Source organism: Pinus tabuliformis, chromosome 7 (genome assembly GCF_031772625.1).
Source record: "Pinus tabuliformis cultivar Carrire ecotype Pingquan chromosome 7, CPIR1, whole genome shotgun sequence".
Taxonomy (NCBI): domain Eukaryota; kingdom Viridiplantae; phylum Streptophyta; class Pinopsida; order Pinales; family Pinaceae; genus Pinus; species Pinus tabuliformis.
The window spans coordinates 1,265,332,515-1,265,350,156 of NC_142293.1; the positions used below are offsets into that span (position 1 = coordinate 1,265,332,515).

General features: G+C 40.1%; 1 protein-coding gene across 1 annotated transcript in view; it reads left to right on the plus strand.

The window, feature by feature from the left end:
* The first annotated feature begins 909 nt into the window (after positions 1 to 909).
* LOC149252027 (tRNA/rRNA methyltransferase (SpoU) family protein) overlaps positions 910 to 17,642 on the plus strand; it is a 425,400-nt gene continuing 408,667 nt past the window's right edge. The window contains 1 exon segment of the mRNA XM_089459645.1: positions 910 to 1,317. Within this exon segment, the coding sequence (XP_089315771.1) occupies positions 1,162 to 1,317 (156 nt within the window). The 5' untranslated portion in view covers positions 910 to 1,161.

Here is a 17,642-nt window from a genome sequence, read left to right on the forward strand (position 1 = left end):
AATAGACATACAAATTTTAAATTTAGATTTCTGCGCCACTAATTACGTCTGACGAAAACAATTCAACTGAATATTTTTTAATGGGCAATTTCTAGTTAATTTGTATTCTTAGATTCATGACAAGGAGATATGTTTGATTTTTTTAGATGTCTAAATATCCAACTTTGTTCTCCGCTTTTCATCATTAGTATTTTAACTAATTTTTTTAGATGTCTAAATATCCAACATTGTTCTTCACTTTTCATCATTAGTATTTTAACTGAATATTCTTTAATGTGCAATTTCTAGTTAAGTTGTATTCTTAGATTCAGGAGACATGTTTGATTTTTTTAGATGTCTAAATATCTAACCTTGTTCTTCACTTTTCATCATTAGTGTTTTTTTAAATAGCATTTTGTTTTAAAAGCAACATTGATTCCAAAAATAATGTAATTATAGGTGAAATGAACACTTTGTATCAATGTGACTTGCCACTACTTTCCCAATGCCACCGATGAAAAGCACTAAAGTTCTTGAGCCAATTGGTTTTGTAGATGACACATTAATTGGTTTTGTAGATGACACATTAAAAGAAAAAGAGAAATTGTTATATAACATCTTCGAAAAAAAATATGACAACAACATTACTTTTAACCAATTTTTGGACTAATTATATTTAATCAAAACTATACGAAATAAATTAATAGCTAAATTAAACTAAACGCCAGAGAATGCTACCTATTTGATATCCGTTTACATTTACATTTACTCACATTAATAAATCTAAAATTAAATAAACACATTAATGTACTCATACCGTATACAATATAAATTTCATAAAACCGAGTCTTACCATCGAAAAAAATCACAAAGTGTTCACATATGAAACTTAAACATAAACTTGGATCACAAGGACCGTAATAATATTTAGCATACATCATTCGCCCAAACCTTTTGGACAAGCTCGAGCACGCGTAAATTCTGTATATGAGGGGTTTAGGGAGGTTTAAACTCTGGAATAACAGTTAGCGAGCATCTTACCCAGTATCATTGACTGCAGGCGACCAAACCTTTCGGACGAGCTTGAGCACGCGTAAATTTTACATTGAAAGGGTTTAGGGAGGTTTAAGCTCTGGAATAACAGTTAGCGAGCACCTTATCCAGTATCATTGACTGCAGGCCATGTCCATGGCTACGGCAGATGCACTATTACAGGCGTTGGACAGTATTCCACTGGGGGCAGTTCCAGGGCTTGTTGATGCTCTTCTCCTCTCAGCTGGATTGCACTCTTCAGTTCTTCTCAATCATCTCATCAACACTTTTCCATCACTTCTTAAGGTGCGTTTCAGCGTTAAAAGCAAATATATTCAGTTTTCCGTTAATCGCCTGGCCATTGGCAAAACTCGTAATTGTGAAATGATCAGTTGCCATCTTTAGGATTGAGGTTCGTAAAGCATATTCTCGTCTAGTTTAAGAATTTCAATTAAACGTATTTTGTCAAAATAAAATTTACTTTAATTCATCTGCAACAAAAGTTTGTAAGTTGCCCCTAGTCTTTAACAGTCATTTCTCTCCTGTTGATTGTAAAATACGATTCCATTTTATGGACAAACTACCATTAGTTACAATAGCGGGAATGGCGAGGATCGACCACGGGAGACATATGGTAGCTTATACTATTACTTATAAGGAAACAATAGGCCAGACTTTCTCAAAATTGACAACTATGAGCATCAACATGCAGAACGTACTACAGATGGGAACGGAACCCGGGTTTATAGCCTTATTAAGTTAAAAGGGGGTTAATTTGTTATATCACATTAGAGGAGTCGGTCCAGCCTTATGGTGTTTTAAGTCTCCTTTAACCAATGTTACCAGACTCGGAATCGGCAATAAATCGGCGAGGCAAAAGAGCGAAGAGTTTTAATCGGATCGGGAAAAAATCGGCAAATTCATTAAATAAAAATATACACATATATTGAATTAAAAAAACCATTTTTCATTAATATTGGGTAAAGGTATGTCCAAACAATGCATAATATCAATAGATGTCCAAAATATCATGAATAAATAAGTATCTCATATATGTTATGAGTCCACACATGATCCAAAGCACCGAGTCTTGAGTCCTTAGAAGCATATGCTTCTAAAAGTTTACAAAAAAGTTAAAAACTGCATACTAATCAGAAAAAAATCAGCAACTAAGAGTCTAAGACTCTTAAGAGTGAGAACTAGAAGCGATTCCTCCCACTCCTTCGCTTGCTTGACTCTCAAAGTTCTCCAAGTCATGAAGGCTGAAAAGAGGAGGCTCATCTAATTGAACCCATTCTGCCGCATTTGTAGCTTGCAAATCTAACTCTTCAAGGTCGATTGGTGAATGATCAATACCTGTCATTATCATGAGACATTGAAATGTGAATTAAAATTTCACTTTGAAGTTTGAACTTTAAACTTTTAAAGTACGAACTAGATTATGAAACCTTCAAATTCAAGCTCTCGAATCTCACCTTGTATTTGTTTGTTGCGAAGTCGTAGATTGTAATGGACAAATACAAGGTCATTCAAGCGCTTTTGTGTCAATTGGTTGCGCTTCTTAGAATGTATTTTCTCAAACATGCTCCAGTTGCGTTCACAACTTGAAGCACTGCATGCTTGGTTTAAGATTCGAATGGCAAATCTCTTCAAATCTGGCGTATCACTACCAAAGTTTTGCCACCAAAGACCTAGCAAGTGGTAAGGGTTTGTGAGTAGAAGACTAGAAGTACCAAATTAGTAAATAGTAAAAACTTAAAAAGAAAAGAAAATTTAATAAAACATTTAACATACAAAATAAAGTTTAAACAAATTTAATGAATTGATGAAGCCTTCAAGCTGGGTACCTGGCAACATCTTTGACCTTTGTCTTATAGCACTGGTATAGGCAAACAATTTAGATGGTGCCCTATAATCTTGTAGTTGGGAAAAGACACGACTTTGTTGTTCTGGATCAGGGAAGCACCTTTCCAAGCATGTCATAAGTCCTCTGCCAACCTCCCCATCCTCATTAAATTTTCTCTTATCATAAAAATATTGTGGGTTTAAGAAGTACCTAGCAGCATGTAAGGGGGAATGCAATTGCCTATCCCAACGTGCATCTATAATGTCCCAAAGAGGCATATACTTTGTCTCATCATCCCCATATCTTCTTTTGATGGCCTCCTTTGCGAGATCCATTGCCTCATAAATGTAACCCATAGCGGGTTTGTCACCATCAACCATCCTGAAAGTTCAAGCATTCAAATTTAAAGAAATATGAAACATTGTAAATAAAAAGAAGCTTGAAATGAAATTTAAAAAATGAAAAAGTTAAAAGACTAAAAGTACCTGAGAACTCTAACAAGGGACTCCGTCACAGCAATAATCTCTTCAGCATCTTTCCAGAAGCCATCATTAAACACAAGTGCAGCAATTTCGATGCCTTCAGGGGTCTTGGAATGTTTAGATCCCATCCACTCAGGTCCCAAGAACATCCTCTTCAGATTTATCTTTTGCTCAACCACAGATTGCAAAGATATGAAATTTGTTGCAAATCTAGTCACTGCAGGTCGAACAATTTCTTTACCTTCAGTGTATATTCTCATAGTGTTTAGGACAATAGTGTGGTTGTATAGGTATTTGGTTATGGATTTTGCCTTCTCCACAACCTCATGTATCCAATGAAGCTTACCAATGTCCTCAAGCATTAAATCTATGCAATGGGCAGCACAAGAGGTCCAAAAAATAGTGGGGTGCCTCATCTCAAAAAGTCTACCAGCAGCCATATAATTCGCTGCATTATCGGTGACAATTTGTACAACATGTTCTTCTCCCACTTCTTGAATGACTTCCTCCATCATTTCACAGATAAGTTGGGCAGTCTTAACCTTATCTGAAGCATCCACTGACTTGAGAAACATTGTGCCTGCGGGACAAGATACAAGGAAATTTATTAAAGTTCTATTCCTCTGATCTGTCCATCCATCACTCATGATGGTGCACCCTGTTTCTACCCATGATGAACGAAACTCAGCTAGCACAAGCATGACATCTTCAACACTCTCTAACAACATATCTGTCCTAAGGCTCTCTGATGTAGGGGCTTTGAACCCTGGACCTGCAGCAGCAATTGCATCAACCATAGCTTGCCAATAAGGACTTCTGGCACAGTGGAAAGGTATGTCAGAATAGTACCAAAAGTTAGCAATGGCCTTCCTTGCCTGACTATGGATATTTTTTTTCCAACCAGTGCCATCCAAGGTAGGTTGGGAACCGGGTTTTGTGCGGGGAGCAAAAAAGGTGTTTATGTTTCCACCTCCAGTGTTGAAGGAAGGAGTTGAAGGACTCGCATGGCTTTGAGTTTGACTTGGCCTTGGAGGGATGTGTGGAAAACTTGGGAATGGCATTGAGGATTCAATAGATTGAGGTGACATGGGGCTAGTGGCAGAAAAAGTATCAAGTTCAACTCCAACAGTTCCTATTTCAGCATTTTGCTTTGCTTTCTTGGCATTATGCTGCTCTAACATCTCAAGGGCCAAGGCTGCTTGGTGTTTGACATTGTCGTCAACCTTGCCGCAAATACCTATATCATGGCCAGGTATTTGTGCAAGGTGGAACTTGAATCTATAAATGCCTCCACTACATTTTGTTTTGCAAAATTTACAAAGGAGCCTGGGGTCTCCGGGAATCCTGTCACAATAAGCCCAAGCAAAGTCCTTCTCTCTCGGCATTGTTGTTGCTTTGAACTTGTGTTTAATTTGTGGCTTCTGTTAAGATTTGGAGTCTGGCTTCTATTTTATTTGTGGCTCCTGTGAAAGACAACAAAAAATCAAATTTAAAAATTATCCAAAAATTTACAATATGCTAGAAATTTAAAAAATTAAATGAAAACAAAACCCCTCTTTTTCCTTTCTGCTGGACCAATGCCATCAATTTGGTCTGCCCCCAAAAGAAAACACAGGGATTTATGCTGCCAGTTCCTGCCATCAGGTAACGTCCAAAGAAAGTCATGAAAGAAGCCTTGTAGGCTTGTACAGTATTCAGGGTTTGCTGGTAGAAATATGGTCTCTGTTGAATCAGCAGTGTATGGATCTGGTGTTAGGGAGGCCCATTAACATGTTGTCTTGCAGGAACTAGGGAGACCATTGAAACAAGCAGCGAAAAGTTGCTTAAGCCTTATACACAGGGCACATTCATGAAGAGGATATGAACTGTTTTGATTAGCTAAAGAAGGCACACTAATCACTGCAACATAGCAGCACACTTTCCTCTTTTACAGCAGTTTGAAGGTGCATGCATCAAGAGAGGGTAACTTTTATATCTTGAGACTGCATGAGGATGCATTCTAGGACAGCACATAGTAGGTGCATGCCATCATAAGACTTCGATATATATCATGCAAGAATGGGGACACACTTAGCTGGAGGTGAGTCCTGACTCCTAATGCATGTGTAGAGGTAAGTTCTAAAAGGTTGATTACTTGTTTTGAGTCTTGACATCTAACGCACACTTCAACCCATAGCCAAACTCATGCACACACCTTAGCAACAGTTACTTGTCTGTTTGGTAAGTCAAAAGGATGCAGGGTAATGAAGGTTGCAGCCTGCAGGTGGGTTGGCATGAAGATGGTGAGACTCAGAAAGAATCACCGTTGCTTCCTGCACCAATGCTGTCAAGACATCAACAGCAACAAAGTCTGTCAAGATTGTGGAAATAAGCAAATCTATAAGAAGCACTTTGAGTGCTGTTACAAATAAACAGATATATCTGCAAATTTATATATAAAATGAGTGAACAACAAGAGATGATCTACAATCCTCTGTGATGGTATATTTATATACATTGGCTAGTCACGAGTTTGAAGGGGTAAGACCCTTGGTCTTTAATTATAAATTATTATTATTAAACATATTTATGTATGTCAGATTGCCTCTGCCTTTAAACTTGACACAACTGTGGCTAGCCGCTACAGAGATTTCCTATCTTTAGGAACAAATGAGAACACAATCAGTGTGAAAGGAATCCGAATACATGTACTCGAGCTTGCACAGCACATGTTGGCGAACTTGACAGTGTTAAGGTAGAATTTTAATGGATTGAACAGCAATATGATGGTGACTCAAATGCCGAAAACACATTAATCTTTGTAATTTACGTCGAATATGATTTGAGAAAACTCGAGCTACCTCTTTGTTACGTCAAGGCTGGCCGCTGAAGGCTCACGCGTGACGCAGGCTCTGCGGCTTCGAAGTTCGAATGCTGCTCTGTGGTGCTGCGGTGTCGAGTCTGTCGACTGAACAGTGAAGACTGCGGACTCGGGACTGTGCTCACTGCTATCAGTATCACTCTGCGGCTCTGCCTCTGCGCTATCAACCAATGAAACACGCACCAGTATCACCGTTACACTCTGCCTCTGCGCTATCAACCAATGTATCACCGTTAAACAATACGACGCATGTTATAAACGCAAACCGGAACCGAAAACCCTATTTGAAATTGGCGGGACTCGCTAAAAAATCGCAGAGTCGCGTAAATCGGAGGAATCGCGAGTCAAACTCGCGTTGACCACGAGTTAAACTCGGTCAACGCGAGTTGACACGCCGAGTTTCAAATCGGGACTTTCTGCCGCCGAGCCGATTCATAGTCGCGATTAATCGCCGGAATCGGCGATTCCTATTTCATTGCCTTTAACGTTCACCTTAATCTTATCTTCTATAGGTACCATGAAATTTGACAACACTGCATAAATGCCAAGTTTATCTGATACATAAACCATTTCATTATTCTGTTCCTTCGGGTTTTCAACATGATATCTCCTTTCAAGCTCCCGATGGAACCTGACAAAGGTGTTATCAAAGGTTGGGATGGTAGCATATGATAAATCCATTTGGATGTTACCACCCAAGTCTGTAGCCCATTTCCTAGATAGAAGCATGCCCCATGCATCAGATACATCTATGACCACATTGTCCATAGTAATTGAAATGTCTGGTTATGCTGCAAGATGTACTTGGAAATCTGTTATTAAACCATACACCTCAATCTTCTTCTAATCCATAGCACAAATATTGTGGTAAGGTCTTGATATCCTCAAGTTCAACTGCTCCATGACCTTTTTAGTCATCATATTTGAGTAGGCTCCTGAATCTAGCATGCAATCATGTAGAAGATAACTATTTACCAATAAAGTGATGAAGAAAGGTTTATGTTTCTCATTTCACATACCCCTATCCATACTCTGTAGTAATATCGGGAGCATCTTTAGGTGCTTCTTTTGCTATCTTTTCACTATCTTTTCCAGTGTTCCACGGGGACGTGTCCCCCAGGGTCGGGTGCGTGCACCCCTCGCACCCCACGCACTCGGGATGGGGGTACATCTGGGGAAAGGTTTCCCCACGTCCCCCTTTTGGGGAGACGTGGGGCGACGCAAGGGGGGATGTTTCCCCAATGTGGGGGACGCGACTCCCCAAAAGGCGTCTCCCTCAAAATGGGCTATGCCCCCCCCCTTAAATTGGCTTGTAAACAATGATTAATGACAGGGGAAACCTAGTATTTGATCATATTGCCTACTAATGCCATGCAATTCATGGTAATGTTAAATTCTTAAAGTAAAAGTGACATTCTCCTTTATCTTTCATTTTCATCCTTTTACTTAAATTTTGAACATTACCATGAAATGACTCACGATGTTTGAGAGTGGTTCTGAACTCATTGGATTTCATATGGAGAAAGTAGAATTTTAGATCTCACTCAAAATCCAGCAGACTTAACAATTTTTCAGGAATTCAGGTTTCGATGGATTGCAATGTTTCCATTGCATTTTATCATGTACAAGGGTATGGAATTAGTGTTTAATCAAGAGCACCAAGCCCTCTATGTACTTTAGAGTGACTTTTAGACTCATCACTCCACTGTTTTTGAGTTTAGTTATATCAATTTACTATTCCAGTCTTTAAATTTCAGTATCTATTATAGTCTATTTTGCTTAGTACTAATTAGATTCTAGAATGATGAATGATCAATTTTAATTTGAAATCAATTTAGAATCTAAAGTGATGAATGATGAATTTAACTTTTAAATCAATGTAGATTCTAGAATGGTGAATAATGAATGATGAATATGTATCACAGTATTTCATTATTGAATCTCATGGTCTATGGATGAATCATGTATGTATTAGTAATGATGATGAGTATGGATCAATGTATTTCATTACTTAATTCAATTGTGTATGTATCATTGTATTTATGCTTTCATTATTGAATATGAATTTGAAATATATATATATATATATATATATATATATTAAAAAAAATTATATACCTCAACGTCCCCCCGTCCCCCTTAAATTTCCCTAAAATTTGAGGGTACTCCCACACGTCCCCCTTGTGCGTCTCCCCGCACCCGCGTCTCCCTGTCCCAGAGTCTTGGTGGAACATTGATCTTTTCTATTAGGGACCTTTATAGCCTTCAATAACTTCGACTTTTGGGATGGTATTTTACGCAGTTCCACTACTTGAACCAAAACCTTAGCATTGCTGATCCAACCACCCAAATCAATATTCAAATTTGAGGTTTGCAGGAGTGAAAACTTTAGGTATATTTTGCTATGTTTTACTTTGATCTTTATTACCCTTTCTTTGATAAGTCAACCCCTTATGCCTAGCCATTTTAAGGACTTGTTAAGGCATAGGCTTTTCACCATAAATTCTAAAACATTATCATAAGTGTCAACAGACACATTATTTACACTTTGACTTCTTTCAACAGTTTCTATCCAATTTTCCATGGAAAGGGTATGCCTTTTGCTCACCATGTTTATTTGTTCACTTGCACTTGCCATATCTCCTTCAACAATCTGAAAGAAAATGGGACAAGTAGATTCTTCATGAAAATCATTGCATTGTTTGCAATAAGGAGGGGCTTGACGATTAACTGCTTTTGTAGATTCTGATGGATTTGGTGGTCTATGATCTTGAGGAGTCCCCTTCTTCTGCCACCTATTAGTAGGCCTAGGATGGAATCTATTTGTCTGTGACCTCTCCATGGCAATCAACCTATTTTGTATGGCATTCATCTAATTTGCATGGTTGACTTCCATGGTTTTCATTAATTGAGTCAATTCTTTGATAGGGTCACTAGATGCTTCCTTAACTTTAGCTTTGCTTTTATGCTCTTGGGATTTTGATGAAGTTCGTCCCTCTTGTGAAACTGAGAATATTCGATTTCCTTGAAGCTTGCATATTCTTATCAATCTTTTTGTAGAAAATCCTTGAAATTCCGCTATTGCTATAATGAACAATTTGAACCAATGTTGCATGATGCGGGGATTTTTTTGGAAGCGGGAATTCGGAAGCGTCATTTCCCAAAAATTTAGGAGGCGAAGCATATCAGAAGCGTCTACTATATATATATATTATATTTTTTTGCATTTATATTAAAAAAAATCCCAAATACCAAATTAGTTGTAGAAGACATGAAAACATGCATATTTTTACATAGATATGGCATCCATGATTCCATTGTACATCAATGATTAATTATTCGAGCATCAACCATCTAGATTCTAGCAATTACAAACATACACCAAATTTTTAAGCATATCATAAAACATAAAACATTTAGAAGATAAAATCATCAAACATTCAAGTAACTTATCTAGCAAGTGAGCAACTGTTAACATGAGTCATGTCCAAAATTCAAATAATAATGTTTACAAAATAAGTCACTTGGACACCACGTAGACTCAAGTACACACTGAACTAGGAAGAGTAAGACAAAAAAGTTCAAATTCACGACAAGCCTACAAGTCTAATTATTAATCTATGACAAAAGTAGTAAATTGTGAATATATCTACTAATCTCCCTCTTTCCACTACGAACAGGATGTGGCAATGGGCCTCCACGTGGTGGCAATGAAGAAGATGGGGCCTATGGAAGTTGTGGCACTGAAACTGATGAAGATGAAGCCCCTGTTGTTGGTGTTGAAGCATGGAACTTGGGAACCAAGTTACTAGATGGGGGTGGCATCTCAACTCGATCATCATCATCCTGGATAAGGGCATCCTCTAATTGCTCTAATCGCAACACTCCATCCTACAAATTGGGCTCCTCTGGATTTCTGTCCCAAACCTTAAGGTCTTTAGTAGTCTTTGCATCATCACAGTAATGGGACAACAATAGCAAGTTGTAGTGAACATAAACCAAGCTTTCTGCTCGGTCTAAACTCAACCTGTTTCTTTTAACAATGTGGATGAAAGAATAAGAGATCCAACACCTCTTTGCTGAAGAAGTGTTTACCACCTGTGATAGCACCCATAATGCCAAAGTTTGTAGAAGTGGAGTAGCACCTCCATGCATGTTCCACCACTCAAGAGAAGAAAAATTCTCTCGTTTTCTAATTAGATGCATGCTCCCAAATGGACCAATGCTATGCGTATAGTTGCTCAACTGTTTCCGTACCATGGCAAACTCCTCCTCATCAAGGACTAATTTATCAATGCTCTCATATAAGCCTCTAGAACCTCTGGATCTAGGTGTGGTTTTCTCTTGCTCCCCCCCAGGTGCTGGTGTTGAAAGCCATGATGGATGATAGTATTTAGGTGTCGGAACATATCCTAAGGCATGTAATGGAATGTTTAGCATATACCATCGATTTTCCACCTTTGTACAAATATAATTGTACAAGGTGTGATATCTCTAGGCTCAACAATGTCTTTAATTTGCCCCAACATGCTATCCATTTGCTCATACACCTCCCCAATTAATGGCTGATCTAAATCTGCAAACTTGATCATGTAATAAATTGGTTTGGTGAATTGCAAAACATATTTAATCTGTGACCAAAAAAACATGTCAAGAATAGTGTCCTTGGCTACATTAGCCCCATCTCTATCATTGTTAATTTCCTCCCATGATTCAGAGGTCACCATATTAGTTAAAGCTTGTCTCACCTTCACTAGCCGCCTAAAGGTGAGGTAATAACTTGCAAATCTTGTTTTTGCAAGTTTAAGCAACTGCAACTTGGAGTAAGTGCCATAAAGCTAGTTTACCCTTGTATGCCCTGTGATAAATTTAATGAGTTGCTTCCCTCTCTTGTAAATCTCATTAATCCATCCACATTCTTTATGCTTCACAATATCATGCATCAAAAGGTTCAATGTGTGCACCAAGCACCCAAACCAAAAGATGTGTGGATGAGTATGCTCAATAACTTTTCCTACTGCCTTACAATTTGCTGCATTATCAATGATCACTTCAACTACATTATTAGGATCAACATCTCTGATTGATTGCAATAGGTGTTAATTTTAGGTATGTTCTATGCTAGAGCAATTTATTTCAATTTTCCAATATCTTTTCCAGATTAGCAATCACATCGCATTAAAGTAAACTGCAGATAGAACATAAATATAAATTGCAGAAGACAAGCCAAGACAAGAGGACACAAGATGTGGCGCTAGCCAAGGACAAACCCCAATGTGGGGAAACCCTTGATCAATTGTTCTTTTATGTTCTTCAAAGTTCAGCAGAGAAAGAGAGAGAGATAGTACATTTACAATAGAAGTCAACATTTTGACTTTTGATATCTGCATGAAGACATATTGCTTCAACTGATTCTCCAAGGTGATTGCTTCACCTATCGTAGTGTTGCATTTTGTGCATTTGCTGCACCTTACCGTGTAGCACCATGCTGTACCATCACAGTGCTGGACCTAGATGACTGAGTTGCTCCCATCACCATGCTGCACCATACATCATCATGCAGTCTCATTCATCATCATGCTGCCTCATACATCATCATGCAGTCTCATTACTGATCATGCTGCCCTTTACATCATCATGTAGTCTTACTGATCATGCTGCCCTTTACATCATCATGTAGTCTTACTGATCATGCTGCCCTTTACTAACATCATGTAGTCTTACTGATCATGCTGCCCTTTACTAACATACCCATCATCTCAGTGTTGTACCAAAATGTCACTGAGCTGTTCTCATTGATCCAAGAGACGTTCAAGCACTGTTAGTGTAACCCTCTTGCTCCTTGAACAACTTATCCTTGAGGCTGCACCACTTGTCAACTCCATGCTGTCTAAGGTTCCTCTATGACAACACCTAGTCATCATGAATCTATACTCAAGTCAGTAATATGTAACAACGCTTATCCCCACGCTGTCACCTACAACAAAACAGGTCTCCTTGCTGCTCTTAGATGTCTTCATTGACTGCGTATTAGGTGTCTCTATTGACTGCGTTTAGGGCTTCTTGGATAGCGTATAAGTGCCTCCATTAATGATTGCTTTAGGGCTGTTTGGACAGCGTATAAGTGCCTCCCTTTACTGTGTTTAAGGCTGCTCCATTGACTGCATATTAGGGCTTCTTGGACAGCGTATAAGTGCCTCCCTTGACTGTGTTTAGGGCTGCTCTATTAATTGCGTATTAGGGCTTCTTGGACAGTGTATAAGTGCCTCCCTTGACAGTGTTTAGGGCTGCTCTATTAACTGCGTATTAGGGCTTCTTGGACAGCATATAAGTGCCTCCCTTAACTGTGTTTAGCGCTGCTCCATTACTGTGGCCAGATCTCCTTCAACTGCGGCTACATGTCTTGACTGCGGTTCCTTTTCATGACTGCAGATAATTGCATCTAGGGCATCATTGCGGCTAGGGCATTTGCTACTGCGGTTAGGGCATCATATACTTAACCCAGCGTATTCTTTTTGTGTCTCTCCTTCACCAAAAACCCAAGACGTGGAGAGGAGGAGATCACATGAAGAATGTATGTCAAAATGACTTCAAGTCCTCTTCTATTTATACTAAAACGTAGATGATGAATAGACATGTCTATTGGGCTTCTGAGCCTACTCAAGTTGTTGGCCAACTTGACAATTTGTTTTATAACATAAATAAATTCATAACTTCATAAATACTTATCGGAATCGGATGATCTTTAGATCAGTCCTACACCTCTCGATGAGAGGGATCCAATAAAAATATCAGCTGCCATAAATAAGATGATCCACATGGAGTTTGGCCCTAGTTGCCAATTTCAACACTCCCTCTCAACTAGGGAGAACTCCATCCTCTGATCCATATGTCCGACTGTACTCTCTCTGCCATCAGTGCCCTGCACTGCTCTATTCAGCTTTGCTCAGCTCTACTCTGCTCAGCTCAACTCAGCTCAGTTCAACTCTGCTCAGCTCTGCTTTGCTCAGCTCAGCTCTGCCGAATCATGAAGAAGAAGAATTGATCGAGAATGTCTCATACCATTCTCCACTGACCCGAAATTAGTCTCAGAGTGTGTACCACTGGTCCTAGACCAGTCCTCTACTTACCCGAAGTCAATTTCAGAGTGTGTACCACTCTCACTGGTCCCAAACCAATATCATTGATCCCAGATCAATGAAGGTCATCCTAGCATAGGGAGTACGGTAGATAAAACGATGCATCCATCGATACTACTATGGTCCCTATCCTCATTTCCCTGCTCATTGATCAGATGAGAGGTACTTCCCATGAGTCCCGGATTGCATGGGTAGGATGCCTCGACAGGAGAACTAATCATCCTGTCCACAGGAGAGCGAATCATCCTGTCCCACATGAGAGCGAATCATCTTGTCCACAGGAGAGCGAATCATCCTGTCCACAAGAGAGCGAATCATTTTGTCCGACAGGAGAGCGAATCATCTTGTCCACAGGAGAGCGAATCATCCTGTCCACAGGAGAGCGAATCATCTTGTCCCACAAGAGAGCGAATCATCTTGTCCACAAGAGAGCGAATCATCCTGTCCCACAAGAGAGCGAATTATCTTGTCCATAGGAGAGCAAATCATCCTGTCCGCAATCGCCATGGAGAACAAATCATCCAGGCCCACAGGAGAACTAATCATCCTGTTCAGCGCGCACCACCAGGGGAGGGTGAGTCACCCTGTGGTCGTATGTTGCTCTAGTAAGAACCCCAAGCCCCTAGAGCTCCCAGAGCTCAATGTATGCAACATGCAGGACCCTTTTACAAGGGTCTCTTGACGACTCCAAGTCGTTCAGGAAAATCACAGATTTGATCTTTCCCCCAGGGCTTAGACAAAGTGTAGCGACCTGTACATCATCTGGAGCTTCCTCACTCATTGACTTACCATATCCCAGATAAGGTAGTATCTGATGTCTATCTGCTGGAGCAATCATCGAATATGGGATTCCTCAATAATCGAATCCCACCTCTGGTTGTCACAGAGAATCACAATGGTATTCATCATGTGTACAAACAGCTCACTGAAGAGCTACCTCAACCAGGTAGCTTCATACGAGATCATACACGTAGATATGTATCTGGTCTCGGCGGTGCTTAACCGACTTCTGCTTCCTGCTCATCCATGATATCGAAGCAGAATCCAAAGAGAAATAGCAGTAAGAAGTGATCTAGTGATCCTCCACACTGCTTGCCCAGTCAGCGTTCGAATAATCATGCAGTTTCATATTTCTGACAGTGTATCTCAATCCATGAGAGATTGTGCCCCGAAGACATCTCAGAAGATTCTTGGCACCAATCCAGTGAGGCTCAACCAAATATGAGCTCACCATGCTAACTGTGAAACATATGTCCGGACGGAAGTTCACCAAGAACATCAATGCGAATGAGTTTATGAAACTCAGAGGCATTTCCCAAATCTGGTCCGACATCATTACCATATAACTTCTTGAAAGTTAATATCCTCGAGGTAGTCACAGGCTTGTAGTTTATCATTCCATATTCGGAATCCAACTCCCTCTTACTTCTGCAAATGAGAGGGTCTGCACTTGTCAGAAATATGTTGTCCTCATAAGGTGCCGATATGAGAGGTCTATCATCCACAACCTTCGGGTAATGGCTTGGATCGGTTTCACTCCTAGTGAATCTCAGCTCCATCTGACAGCTATCAATCCTCTCATACTATGCCGGAGGTGTTTTGCTTCAAGCCATAGAGGGCTTTCTTCCACTTGTATACATGAGATTCCTGATCATGAATCTCAAACTCCTCGGGGTGTTCCAAACCTCTGGACCTGCTGCATGAGGGGAATGGTCCTCTTATAAGATTTTCCTTTGGTACATCTCAAACATGTACCTTCATGCTCTTTTTGAATTTAGGCATCCCTGTCACCATCTGAATCACAGACCTCCGGTGCTGTGTCAATGGACATGGTCCTTAGTGGACTTCCTGCAACTTGATACAACCCTGAACTCAAAAACATCTTTGAAAAATCTATTTTTAAACACGTACCTTTCCATCGATGAGTGCCACCCTGTAACCTTTGACTTTCATTGCTGAAATGGACACCATGTTCTTCTTGCGATCAGGTACATAAAAGAGATTCTGTAAATGAATCGAGTTACCCTCATTCAATTGAGGGGTAACATTCCCTACACCCTTTCCGGGATAGGTGGCATCAGCTCCAAGTATAATCCCATGATTGTTTTCATCTCTACCAAATTAGAGAGTGCACCCTTCTATCCATGAAGTGCCTTGAAGCACTACAATCAATAAGCCAGATTCCCAAAGAATCTGAAGGAGAGGGCCAATACAAGATAATGCTTCTTTATCTTATCAGAAACAACATTTGATTCTTCATACCTGGGGTTCCTTGCTTTCTTTGAAGAGTCGACCATTTCCTTGATGACCTGCATTACCAGTCATTCCTTTGATCATTGAAGATGTCCCGGGAATGATTGTTATCTTCATCAAGAGATGTGTCTCTGCCATTCGGACACTCCTTCGCATAATGGCCGAACTTATTGCAACCAAGGCATCTGCCTTTCCTTCCACCCTTAGATCCGAACTTCCCAATGAAGTGATCTTTAAGTAGGCCATCAGAAACTTCCGCTGTGCCATTCTGATAATATTCTCTGCGTCCACTTCACCCTCGATGAATTTGGAGAGGGATGAGGAACCCATTGATCCTTTTGTCCTTTCCCAACTGTCTTCTATGATTGCTCTTTCACTCTTGCTTGGGCATTGTCTTCACCTCTGCTCTGATACCATGTTAATTTTAGGTATGTTCTATGCTAGAGCAATTTATTTCAATTTTCCAATATCTTTTCCAGATTAGCAATCACATCAGCATTAAAGTAAACTGCAGATAGAACATAAATATAAATCGCAGAAGACAAGCCAAGACAAGAGGACACAAGATGTGGCGCTAGCTAGGGACAAACCCCAATGTGGGGAAACCCTTGATCAATTGTTCTTTTATGTTTTTCAAAGTTCAACAGAGAAAGAGAGAGAGATAGTACATTTACAATAGAAGTCAACATTTTGACTTTTGATATCTGCATGAGATCAGTTGAAGACATATTGCTTCAACTGATTCTCCAAGGTGACTGCTTCACCTATCGTAGTGTTGCATTTCGTCCATTTGCTGCAACTTACCGTGTAACACCATGCTGTACCATCACAATACTGGACCTAGATGACGGAGCTGCTCCCATCACTATGCTGCTCCTTACTAACATGCCCATCATGCTGCACCATACATCATCATGCAGTCTCATTCATCATCATGCTGCCTCATACATCATCATGCAGTCTCATTACTGATCATGCTGCCCTTTACATCATCATGTAGTCTTACTGATCATGCTGCCCTTTACTAACATGCCCGTCATCTCAGTGCTGTACCAAAATGTCACTGAGCTGTTCTCATTGATCCAAGAGAGGTTCCAGCACTGTTAGTGTAACCCTCTTGCTCCTTGAACAGCTTATCCTTGAAGCTGCACCACTTGTCAACTCCATGCTGTCTAAGGTTCTTCTATGACAGCACTTAGTCACCATGAATCTATACTCAAGTCAGTAATATGTAACAACGTTTATACTCACGCTGTCACCTACAACAAAACAGGTCTCCTTGCTGCTCTTAGATGTCTTCATTGACTGCGTATTAGGTGTCTCTATTGACTGCATTTAGGGCTGCTTGGACAGCGTATAAGTGCCTCCCTTAACTGTGTTCAGGGCTGTTTGGACAGCGTATAAGTGCCTCCCTTAACTGCGTTTAAGGCTGCTCCATTGACTGCGTATTAGGGCTTCTTGGACAGCGTGTAAGTGCCTCCCTTGACTGTGTTTAGGGCTGCTCTATTAACTGCGTATTAGGGCTTCTTGGACAGTGTATAAGTGCCTCCCTTGACTGTGTTTGGGGCTGCTCTATTAACTGCATATTAGGGCTTCTTGGACAGTGTATAAGTGCCTCCCTTAACTGTGTTTAGGGCTTCTCCATTACTGCGGCCAGATCTCCTTCAACTGCGGCTACATGTCTTGACTGCGGTTCCTTTTCATGACTGCGGATAACTGCATCTAGGGCATCACTGCGGCTAGGGCATTTGCTACTGCGGTTAGGGCATCATATACTTAGCCCAACGTATTCTTTTTGTGTCTCTCCTTCACCAAAAACCCAAGACGTGGAGAGGAGGAGATCACATGAAGAATGTGTGTCAAAATTGACTTCAAGTCCTCTTCTATTTATACTAAAACGTAGATGATGAATAGACATGTTTATTGGGCTTCTGAGCCTACTCAAGTTGTTGGCCGACTTGACAATTTGTTTTATAACATAAATAAATTCATAACTTCATAAATACTTATCGGAATCGGATGATCTTTAGATCAATCCTACACCTCTCGAT